The 11,640-nt window shown below is 48.3% G+C and overlaps 1 protein-coding gene across 3 annotated transcripts in view; it reads left to right on the forward strand.

Moving 5' to 3' along the window:
- LOC105464030 (G protein-coupled receptor 107) overlaps positions 1–11,640 on the forward strand; it is an 83,232-nt gene that overhangs the window by 66,306 nt on the left and 5,286 nt on the right. For all 3 annotated transcript variants that reach the window (XM_071078432.1, XM_011711645.3, XM_011711646.3), the window contains 3 exons: positions 1,992–2,041; positions 4,352–4,435; positions 5,507–5,628. In XM_071078432.1, coding sequence (XP_070934533.1) covers positions 1,992–2,041; positions 4,352–4,435; positions 5,507–5,628 — 256 coding nt within the window. The remainder of the gene's footprint in view (positions 1–1,991; positions 2,042–4,351; positions 4,436–5,506; positions 5,629–11,640) is intronic.

Raw genomic sequence — 11,640 nt, forward strand, 5'->3', positions numbered from 1 at the left:
GTACTTTTTGTGTTGTTTTTTGAACTGGGTTCCTTATATTCACCCAGCCTGGAGTGCAGTAGCATGATCTTGGCTCACTGCAACTGCCACCTCCCAGATTCAAGCAATTCTCCATCTCAGCCTCCCGAATAGCTGGGATTACAGGCATCTGCCACCATGTCTGGCTAAGTTTTGTATTTTTAGTTGAGATGGGGTTTCACCATCTTTGCCAGGCTGGTCTTGAACTCCTGGCCTCATGATCCACCTGCCTTGGCCTCCCAAAGTGCTGGGATTACAGGCGTGAGCCGCCACCATACCTGGTCTTTTTTTTTTTTTTTTTTTTTTTTTTTTTTGGAGACAGAGTCTTGCTCTGTCACCCACGCTGGAGAGTGCAGTGGCGTGATCTTGGCTCAGTGCAACCTCTGCCTCCTGGGTTCAAGCAGTTCCCCTGCCTCAGCCTCCCAAGTAGCTGGGATTACAGGCACCCACCCGGCTAATTTTTGTATTTTTAGTAGAGACGAGATTTTGCCAAGTTGGCCAGGCTAGTCTTGAACTCCCGACCTCAGATGATCTGCCCTCCTCAGCCTCCCAAAGTGCTGGGATTACAGGCGTGCGCCCGGCCTATTTCTCTTTTCTTTTCTTCCTTCCTTTTTTTTTTTTTTTTGAAACGGGGTTCTACTGTGTTGCCCAGGTTGGTCTCAAACTCCTGGACTCAAGCAGTCCACCTGCGTCAGCCCCCAAGTAGGCAGCATACCTGGCTAATTTTTAATTTTTTTTTTTAAAGAGACAGGGGTCTCACCCTCTGTATCCAGGCTGGTCTCAAACTCCTGGGCTCAAGGGATCCTCCCATCTTGGCTTCCCAAAGTGTTGGATTCCAAACAGATATGAGCCACTGCACCTGGCTGAGATTTAATTTTTTCAAAATAACAAGACTGCCAGAGAGGTTGCCAGATAACAGATAAGAAAGCTGCTGTGATTTTGCGTCTTCGGGTGTTGTGTGCGTGCCTGCGTGAATCCACTGCAGCCCCAGAGGCAGGTGTTCTATCTTCTCAACTGTGAGACTTTCTGAGTGTCCCTCATTAATGCACTGGGTTTCTCAGAGGAGGTTCTTGTAGATTCTGTTAGTTGATACTCATCTTGAAGATAATTTAGGATTACAGGAATTTCTTTTGGAATCCTAAGCCTGATTGCTCCTCCCTGCCCGTCAACTCATCATGAGCCCAAAGGAGGAAGAAGAGGAAATTTGAACCTTCACCACCCACGGTCCCATTCTTAAACTGAATCAGTAATTGAATGCTATTAAGCAAAATTAATTTGCCTCCTGCAGGAAGGTTTATGATGAATGAAAGGATTGCTGATCTGGGAGGGAGCCAGGCTTCCCTCTACTCATCAATATTTCAGAGCCATAGGCAGTGTCAGGAAGGTAGCTGTCCTGGCTCAGCTGACCTTGAGCATGCATGAAGGTAGGATCCAGCCAGGAAGGTACTGAAAGGGCTTATTACAAGTAGCTTAATGATAACTTCAGTGAAATTTGCAAAATGCACCTGTGGGTTAATTGAATTTACACCCTCAACTAGTGGGAAGCTCCCCCAGATGGTTCTCTGGGACCAACCTGAGACTAGTCCCAGTGGAGGTCACAGCTCTGTGCAGAGCTAGAATGTTTAATGCTGGCTCTCTGGGGGGAAAAAATTCCTGATTTGTAGCATCTTCCAATTCCTGTGATGTCAGTATACTCCCACCATAGCCAGGTTACAGCTGCTGACCCTTGGGCGGGAATCGCTGGTGCAAGCCAACTCCAGCCCACGCCTGTGGCTGTGCTGCTCCCACATTTTTTTCCTGGTGACTGGAGGAGAGCCTGCCCAGCAGACTTGATTCCAGATAGATGGATGTGCCTCTGAGTGGTCCTCATCTGCATTAGAGGTGGCCTCTTGACTGAGAGGGTGTCTGAATGAGGCTTGCTTTTTAAAATGAGAAGTTAACGAGCTCTTCATTTTGTTCTTTCTTCTCTCTAGCTGCTATTAACTTAGCAAAGCTGAAACTTTTCAGACATTATTACGTCTTGGTAAGTAAAAAAAAAAAAAAAAAAAATCCTTAATCTATAAATAAAATCAATTCAAGGAGTAGAGCAAATGAACTTCCAAAGAATTGGTGGAAGCACAAGATGTGCCACCTAGAGCTGAGCAGTGTGGCTTGCTTTTTTTTTTTTCTTATCTTTTTATTTTTTTCTTTCTTGAGATGAAGTCTAGCTCTGTCACCCAGGCTGGAGTGCAGTGGCGCAGAGATCTCGGCTCACTGCAATCTCCACTTCCCGGGTTCAAGCAATTCTCCCTGCCTCAGCTTTCCCGAGTAGCTGGGATTATGGGCACCTGCCATTACACCCAGCTTATTTTTGTATTTTTAGTAGAGACGGGGTTTCACCAAGTTGGCCAGGCTAGTCTCGAACTCCTGACCTCAGGTGATCCACCTGCCTCGGTCTCCCAGAGTGCGAGGATTACAGCGTGAGTCACTGCACCTGGCCAGTGTGACTTGCTTTTTTGATTTTTTTTTTTTTTTTAAAGACTGGGTCTCTCTATGCTGCCTTAAGATGGACTCCAACTCCTGGGCTCAAAAAGATCCTCCCACCTTAGTCACCTGAGTAGCTGGGACTGCAGGTGCACGCCACCACGCCTGGCTTTCATTTTATAAAATCTAGTTGTGTCTTTTAAAATAGGAAATTAAATATCTGAGTTACATTTTTTAAATTTTTTTTTATATTTTATTTTTAAGATGGAGTCTCACTGTGTCGCCCAGGCTGGAGTGCAGTGGTGCAATCCCGACCACTATTTTTACTCATTTAGAAAACTGGGATCGCACTATCATGTTCTTCTGCAGCCATTTTTGTTTTATTCATTTAAAAAATTATTGGAGTATCAGCCGGGTGCGATGGCTCACGCCTATAATCCCAGCACTTTGGGAGACCGACGTGGGCGGATCACAAGGTCAGGAGATCGAGACCATCCTGGCAACATGGTGAAACCCCGTCTCTACTAAAAATAAAAAATAAAAACAAAATTAGCTGGGCGGGGTGGCTCATGCCTGTCCAACATGGTGAAACTCCATCTCTACTAAAAATACAAAAAAAAAAAAAAAAAAATTAGCTGGACATGCTGGTGCATGCCTGTAGTCCCAGCTACTTGGGAGGCTGAGGCAGGAGAATTGCTTGAACCTGGGAGGCAGAGATTGCAGTGAGATGAGATAGAGTGCCACTGCACTCCAGCCTGGGCAACAGAGCGAGACTTCGTCTCAAAAAAAAAATTATTGGAGTATCTACCTCTCTCTTCTTTCAGATTTCCCTGCAGAAAACTAGTTACATGTTGTGGTAATAAATTTTCCTTAAGAAGAAAAAAATAAGACAGTTTTTTTAAAACCTAAAAACAGGACTCTGATGGACATGAAAAGTTCTATCAGCTAGCACCAAAAGAGCTTGCTAGGAATTGTTAGGATCATAATTTCTTAGACTGTATAAGATGCATGCCTCCCAGAGTTAGTTTGCTTCCTGAGTCTTGAAAGAACATTGCTAAGTCTTTCATCTGTGAGTTTGGCATTGTCACTTCGGACAGTTCCTTTGCTCAAGCAAACATCAGACTTCAGTGGTAGAGAGAGATGCAAGAGCAGACACTCCACTTAGGGTGGATTTTTTTTTCTTTCTTTCTTTTATTTTTTCTTTCCCATGGATTTTATATCATCCACCAAACAGGCACATGTCATCACAGAACCTCTCTTGTTGCGTGCAGTGATAATGAGTGGTCCTTGGCCAGCTGAGCTTAGTCCCCGTGCACAGGCCATGCTCTGGTGGCCAGCACATTGAGTCCTTGTCACCGCAGGGAGAAATTAAGGCATCCTGTCTTGCTAGAGAACTTGGTAGTATTTGTACTTCTGTGAGTGTGGACCTTGAATGCTTGCAGCATCTGCCAGAGAAGAGGACAGAAGCCAGTAATTTCCCTATGTGGTTTTATTTTTCTCTCACTACTGGTAAATATTCCTCAAAGCCTGAGAATAAGCAATACAGCCTGTGGAGATTGAAATCAAGGGCTTCTGTCTGTGGATAGGGTGAGGAAGGGTTAAGAACAGCCCTACTGAAGTGTCCTGTGCTCCCCGTGGGTGTGGCTGTTAGCAATATCTTGGTCACCTGGAGAGTGAAGACATTCAAGTGTAACTGGCAGAGTAGCCGTGTCTCTCCACTGCATGTATTAATTCACACTGTAAGTGTCACATACTTTTCTTTGAGTGATTCTGTTTTCTGTTTCCTAGTTCATTTGTGAAAGCAAATTGTTAAAGTGGTGTCCTGATTTTCCTGTTGATTTGATTTCCTGTTTCTTTCCTCCTCATACAGATTGTGTGTTACATATACTTCACTAGGATCATTGCATTTCTCCTCAAACTCGCTGTTCCATTCCAGTGGAAGTGGCTCTACCAGGTATGCTGCTCACAGGGTGGAATGCCAGAGAATTTATGCCTGAGGATAAAGTCTTGAAGTGTAACTTAACAGTTGTTACTAATTTGTCTGGGAATGACCACGAAGACCTTCCATCTCTTCTTTTTGTTAATTAAAAAATTGTTTTTTTTAGTTTTTGAGACAGGGTCTCTGTTGCCCAGGCTGGAGTGCAGTGGTGTGATCTCAGCTCACTGCAACCTCCACCTCCCGGGTTCAAGCGATTCTCCTGCCTCAGCCTCCCGAGTAGCTGGGATTATAGGGATGAACCACCATGCCCGGTTAATTTTTGTTTTTTTAGTAGAGATGGGGCTTCACCATGTTGGCCAGGCTGGTCTCAAACTCCTGATCTCAAGTGATCCGCCCACCTCGGCCTCCCAGTGTTCTGGGATTACAGGTGGGAGCCACCATGCCCAGCCTCCTTCCATCTCTTCTGGCCTATAATTGAGATGATCTGTTTGTCCAGAAATGCTGCTGGATTCCATGAGGAATCTGAAAATAATTGCAATCTTGATTTTAGTTTTCAGTCTTAAAAGTCTGAAGAGAAAAGCCTAAGGCAGAGAAAGATTTGCCCTGAATAATTACAACTTAGATGAGATGTGGTCTTTTCCTTTAGTTACAGGGCTTAGAGTAGTTAGAAATCAAGACTGCCCTTCTTCTTTGCCCATTTTATTATTTCGGTAATAAAGTATCTTTGCAATAAACTAGAACCAGTTTACTAGAGTAGCCACCAAATGACTTTTTTCTTGAATAACTCACTTTGTGCTGTAGGCGCTGTAGGAGGAAGTGGGTGTGTAAGGAGCTCTTAAAAGCTCCCCACGAAGACTGGTTAAAGCAGAGCAGAGCGTGGCCTCTGAAAGGTCATCCCTGGGTAGGACGCTCCTCGTTTAGGCCTCGGCAAGTCTAAGGAAAATGCCCTTTAGCAGGAAGTGGCATTTGAGTGAAGAACCAGCAAGTGGTGGGTTGTGGGGGATATGTCAGTTCGTTGAGTTGCGCTGCTTTCTGAAGAACAGTTTTGCTAATCTCTTTATTTTGGGGTGGTTTTTAAACTTGCAGCTCCTGGACGAAACGGCCACACTGGTCTTCTTTGTTCTAACGGGGTATAAATTCCGTCCAGCTTCGGATAACCCCTACCTACAACTCTCTCAGGAAGAAGATGACTTGGAAATGGAGTCTGTGTAAGAAATCTTTCTTCCCTCTTCCTTAGCCCTGACCCCTTTGCCTAACTCAAAGCAGCACAGTGTGAATCGGGCCAGCTGCTCTCAGCATTTCGTGGCTCCAGGGGTGGTTCCTCTATTTTTAGCAGAAGGAATGGACACTGGAAACGGACAGGCTGTCTGATTTGGTTTGAAGTACAGTATCTGCCAAGCCTTGCTGGGTCTTGTCAGGGAAGATGGAACTTGCCATTCCACTAAGCATCATTGGAGCCTGCTTTCAAGAACTCAGTGGCAAGAACTTAGGAATATCCATGGCCAGTTCACGAGGGAGAATAAGGAGCCCACTTTCTGTCAGGCCCGCCATCAGGCGCTTATGTCTGAAAATGGGATCTTCTGAGTCATCTCTTAAGTCTGCTAATGATCCTCAGACATCCTCTATCGTCAGATAACTACGCGGCTTTGCACAGCACAATGATTTGACCTATATCTGAGCACTAATAGGGGCTTTTCTGAGTCACAGAGTGAGTGACTCTAGGGTCCTATTTTCTGGGAAAGGGCGATCATTGTCTAGAAAAATGAATAGTGATTAAGCATATTTGCTTGTTAGCTCTGAAATTTGATAAGCCAGGTCAATTGCTGTGTTTGATGATTAGCCTAAGGCAGAGTTTTCCCTTCTTGGTTCACTGGTATTAAGTGTTCTGCCCCCAGCCCTGGCAGTCTTTGAATTCTTCCCGGTTCAGAGGCTGAGACTCGGCCCATGCTAGGCTCTGCTTGGCTGTCAGCGGGTCAGGCAGCATGAGACAGCTCTCTGTGCTCAGCTCCACGGCAACAGTAAAGGAAGGCAGGTCCTGCCAGTGGGCTCCAAACAGCATCTCCCATGCAGAGGAAGAAACTCCTCCTTCTAAACAGTGGAGTGGAGTGCAGGAGGACCATCAGCTGTGCCTTTCCTAGAAGTAGCAGGGTCTGAGCAAGCGTCTGTTGGTTGAAGAGGCACACATGTGTCAGGCTGGTAACCAGCAGCATCAGGAAATAACCTAAAACATGGTGTGTTTATCATTCCCCTGCTGGGAGGCTTTAGCTTCGTCCAGCCCCATAACACGGGGTCTTTGGGTGAGAGTGGCTGGGTCACGGCATCGTCTCCTTTACTGCATTGTACTCTACAGTGGTAATGGGGGCTTCCCGCTTCCCACATCCTTTCCCTCAGCCATTACATCTTGGAGTCTGGATGCATTATGAAGGTATTTTTGTTTCATAGCAACAGTTTTTTGAAAATTTTGTTTTGGTGCTTGTTTTCTCTCTGACAGTGCGGCCCACGCGGCTGCTCTCTGTGCAGCCATTACCCCACCAGGCCTGACACAGCTTCTCTCTCTGGGCCTGGGAATGAGGGCACTGTCCAAAGTAACACTGACTTTCTCTCTGTTTCCCCGTCTGTTTCTTTGACCGTCTCTCTTTAGGCCTACCAATTTTGGCACAAGAAGTTATCGGTAAATAATCAGCAAGTTAAAAAGTATTGGGTGCAGTTTCAATTATCAGACTTGGTAGCTGCCTCCTAGGCTGTGGGTCTCCTTAATAATCTGAACTACTTCTGTCATCTTGAGGAGTGAGAGTGGAAAGAAGTGTTTGGTGTGGGTTTCTGGGCCAGGAGGTTTTCTCCCTGGGGTTCCCATTCCAGAGCGCTGTCCTCATTCATGGCTGCTGTTCACCTTTTACCACTCCCTGCATTCTTTCATGTGGGCAGAAAACGAACGTGGAAATGGGAACTGGAGACTAATAGAATTGTCTCTTCACCAGGTCTCCCCGCATTTCCAGCCCAGAAAACACTTTTTATAGAAATAGATGTATCAGCTGGGTGTGGTGACTCAGCCTGTAATCCCAGCACTTTAGGAGGCTGAGGCAGGCAGATCACGAGGTCAGGAGTGCACCCTGGCCAACATGGTGAAACCCCATCTGCACTAAAAATACAAAAATTAACTGGGCTTGGTGGTAGGCGCCTGTAATCCCAGCTACTTGGGAGGCTGAGGCAGGAGAATCTCTTGAAATCAGAAGGCAGAAGTTGCAGTGAGCTGAGATCTCGCCACTGCACTAGAGCCTGGGCGATGAGAGTGAAACTCCATCTCAAAAAAGAAAAAAAAAGAAAGAAAGAAATGGATGTATCCATGGACCACTTAGACCCAAGCCACATTCGATTGCAGTCTTGTGTGGCAGAAGGAACCTGTGTCTCATTCGGCACTTTGGTGGCAACTACAGAGACTTGGGGCTTTGTGAGGAAAGGGGGTTACTGTTTAAATGTCAAGGAAAGAACGCTTATCTGCGGTGTAGATTGCTGCTCGGATGTTGGCCCTTCAGCTGTTCGGCCCTTTAAGTGTTGGCACCAAAATTAGGACACCTAGCGAGGTGCCTGTGATGCCGCTGAAGCCCCACCGCGGCGTGTTCCTGCCAGCGAGGCTTTTGGGTGTTCACCGGACCCAGCTCTCTCTTCTCACTGCTGCAGAGCCTGAGCTGCCAGGAGCGTTGCGGGCGCCCTGTCTGCGGGGGGCTAGCCAGGTTTCCTCACGCCGTGGGGGCCCCAGGTGTCCCTTCAGCCTCCCGGAGGTTTGCTGGGAGAACAGGATGTAGCGCCCACCCCACCCTGGGCATCTGCCATCAGGTTTCTTCCTCCCCTTGAGTTCACTTCTGCCACTCCCAGTCCTGGCCACACACTGAAGCTCCCTGTCACCCGCCCTGCCTGTGACAACCTCCCGCACTCCCACACGGCCTTGCTCCCATTTTCCCTCTTCTCCCAGGACTCCCCCAAGCCCAGGGTTGCCTCTGCTACCCCCCACTGCCCCCGGCCCCTCCTGAATGCCAGGTCCCCGTCCTCCTGCTCCGCGTCGCCTCGGACTTGAAGCCACACTCTTACTGCGTCACACCAAGCTGGCCCCTCCCAAGCGTTCCCTACAGGCCTTGGTGACACGGACATCTGCCCAGTCTCCCATAGCCATGGCTGAAACACCTCCCTCCTGCTCAGCCCGTGCGGAGCGTCCTGTAGGCCTCACTTTGTGCCTCTCACCCATAGCCCCACCCTGCCTCTTTCTCTGTGCCTGGGCTTTGTGGTGGCTGACCTCTTCACTCCCGATCCTCTCCCCTTCCTGTCCATTCTTTTATTCCCCTGGAGACAGGGTCTCACTCTGTCACCCAGGCTGGAGTGCAGTGGCACTATCACGGCTCACTGCAGCCTAGACCTCCCTGGGCTTAGGCAGTCCTTTCACCTCAGCCTCCTTAGCTGGGACCACAGATGAACGCCACCATGCCCAGCTAATGTTTTTGTATTTTTTTGTAGAGATAGGGTTTTGCCATGTTGCCCAGGCTGGTCTCAAATTCCTGGGCTTAAGCGATCCTCCTGTCTCCACTGCCCAACGTGCTGGGAATGCAGGCATGAGCTGCCCTGGGAATACATGTGTGCCCGGCCCTTCCTGTCTGTTCTCCCAGGCTCTAGAATCACCTGTAGAGTGTTTTTGCAGTGCCAGTTTCCTGGCTACACCCCTGGAGACACTGATTCTCACATCCTTGTGCTCAGGATTTGTGCTTTTCTCACTCCCTAGGGCAGCCTGAGCAGGAGGCAGAACTGAGAACCGCTGGAGTAAGAATCAGGGCCATCCTTGGGTGACCAGGCAGACTGGCCCTGGACAGCCCTGCCATCCTGTGTCCGCCCCTGGCTCTCTCCCTGCCTCTCTCCTTCGCAGACTGACTGGAGGTATTAAATATATATACTGTAGGCTGGGTGCAGTGGCTCAAGCCTGTAATCCCAGCACTTTGGGAGACCGAGGCAGGTGGATCACCTGAGGTCAGGAGTTTGAGACCAGCCTGGCCAACATGGTGAAACCTCATCTCTACCAAAAATAGAAAAATTAGCTGGGCATAGTGGCATGTACCTGTAATCCCAGCTACTTGGGAGGTTGAGGCACAAGAATCACTTGAACCCAGGAGACGGAGGTTGCAGTGAGTCGAGATGGTGCCACTGCACTCCAGCCTGGGTGACAGAGCGAGACTTCATCTCAAAAACTAAAATCAATATATATATACCCTGTGAGTACTTAGCACTCTCTGACTGCCCCAGGAAATGTCCTGGGTTTTTCCTTCATGCTTTTTGCCTATTTCTTCTTCTTGGAAACTCCTCTGACTTCCTCCCACCCAGCTCCTCCACGTCTCATGACAGGCTTCCTGGCTTCCCCGGTTCCCCAGCAGAGGGGATTCTTCTCAGCCGGAGCCATCACCGAACCCGGTTCCCAGCACTCCCGTCTCTGCTGGAAGTGGCTTTGCAGTGTTGCTGTGGAAGACCATCTCTTCTCCTGGGCTGTGGGCCCGCTGAGAGCAATAAGTCCATTTCTTTTTCCTCTGTGACCTAGCATGAGGCCTGTCTTGAAGAGTAAAAGTTGTTTTCTCTCTTGGCCCACCATGTGGAAAGGAGTATTTTCTTAGAGAAAGAGACGGAGAAAATGTTTTTCCCAAGTCTGCTGTCAGGCCCATACCCAGGTCACAGTGAATGCGCTTTGCCTCTTAGAGTCAACGTGCATTGAACTCCTTGTCGTTTTTTAACAAGATGCAGTAACCATAGGACAGCTGTGTGATTACTGGAATGTTTCTGGAAGACATGGGGTCGCATTTCTTTGTAGCCTCAGTCGCTGTGGAGAGGCACAGGGGCTGCTGTGTGGCTCGGGACAGGGGCTTCTCTGGCTCATGCAGAGGCCCTACCTCCTGTGTCCCTGTCTAAAGAAGGTCCCTTCAGGAGCAGCCCTGTGCACATGGATCCCCCCTGGGGCAGGTGTCTTCCTAAAGAGGCCAGGCCTGAGACGCAAGCCAGCTGGCAGGAAGTGACGCTGGGCGGCTTCAGCTGAGGCATTTTCGTCTTAGGGGATGCTTTTAGACTCACTTATATCATCTATGGGATCTGGCCATATACCTTGTCCCAACTTTGCCATAAGTACAAATAACCTGTGAGTCTAAAGGACTTGTTGGAGAAAGGTCCGGGCTGGGAGTGAGCCTGGGCATGGTAGCACCATGATGGCAAAGAATGAAGAGACAAAGAAGAGGGGAAGTTTTCTCCCCTTACCCCATACAAACATTTATTTACCATGAGGTCCAGCTGCATGCACTCTAGATGGGTCACATACACAGCCACTGTGTCACCACTGTGTCACCATTTGTAGGGGAAGGGGTGAGGTAGTTGGCAGAGGGATGGGATGGGTCCTTGGAAAGATTGTCTGTTGAGTTGATTGATTGAATTTATTTTACTGATGAGGAAATTTCTTTTGGTCCACAATGGGGCAGCATAAATCTTCACTGTTTCCTAGTGTGCAGGGAAGATGCTGGACCAAGTGGCTTTTGACACCCAGTATCTCTGCCTAGTTCTCCCGCTACTCACAGAGCCGCCCACTTCCCTCATAGACCAGCTGACCTTCTGTGAGGCAAGAGATTATCCTCTTGAGATGGTGGGGCCTGTGCATGCGATTCCTTCTAATGGAAAGGACTGCCTTGCTCAGCTCCTCATGCCCCATGAGACCAGCGATCTTCCATTTTTAATTCTCGAATTCAACGAATGGCTCCATGGGGCCTCCTCAGAACCAGGCCTCCAATAGACAGAGCCCCGGGAGCTCACAGAGTGGAGGCAGAGGCCACGCACTGAGGCACAGCCACATGGCCCAGCCCCCGCCTGCAGAAAGCAGCCAGTTCTCTGTCCGTAGCGGCCAAAGAATCTTTGATCCTGGAAGGTTCCTCTAAACCTGTGTTCTGTCCCCTGGCTCAGAAATGATCCATTATGACTGGTTATTAAAAATGTCTGGTTGGCTAATTAGCTTTCTTTTCTGAATGTCCATTACGATTCAGATTTCAGTCTCATAACCATCACTGTCACCTATCTATGCACTACAAAAATTCCGCAGGCTGTGACAAAAAGATTCATGACGATTGTAATAATGATAGCTGGTGTTTATTGATTAGGCACTCTGGAGAATCTCATTTTTCCTCATGACAGTTCTGAAAAGTGAGAATTAAGCA

This window comes from Macaca nemestrina, chromosome 14 (genome assembly GCF_043159975.1).
Source record: "Macaca nemestrina isolate mMacNem1 chromosome 14, mMacNem.hap1, whole genome shotgun sequence".
Taxonomy (NCBI): domain Eukaryota; kingdom Metazoa; phylum Chordata; class Mammalia; order Primates; family Cercopithecidae; genus Macaca; species Macaca nemestrina.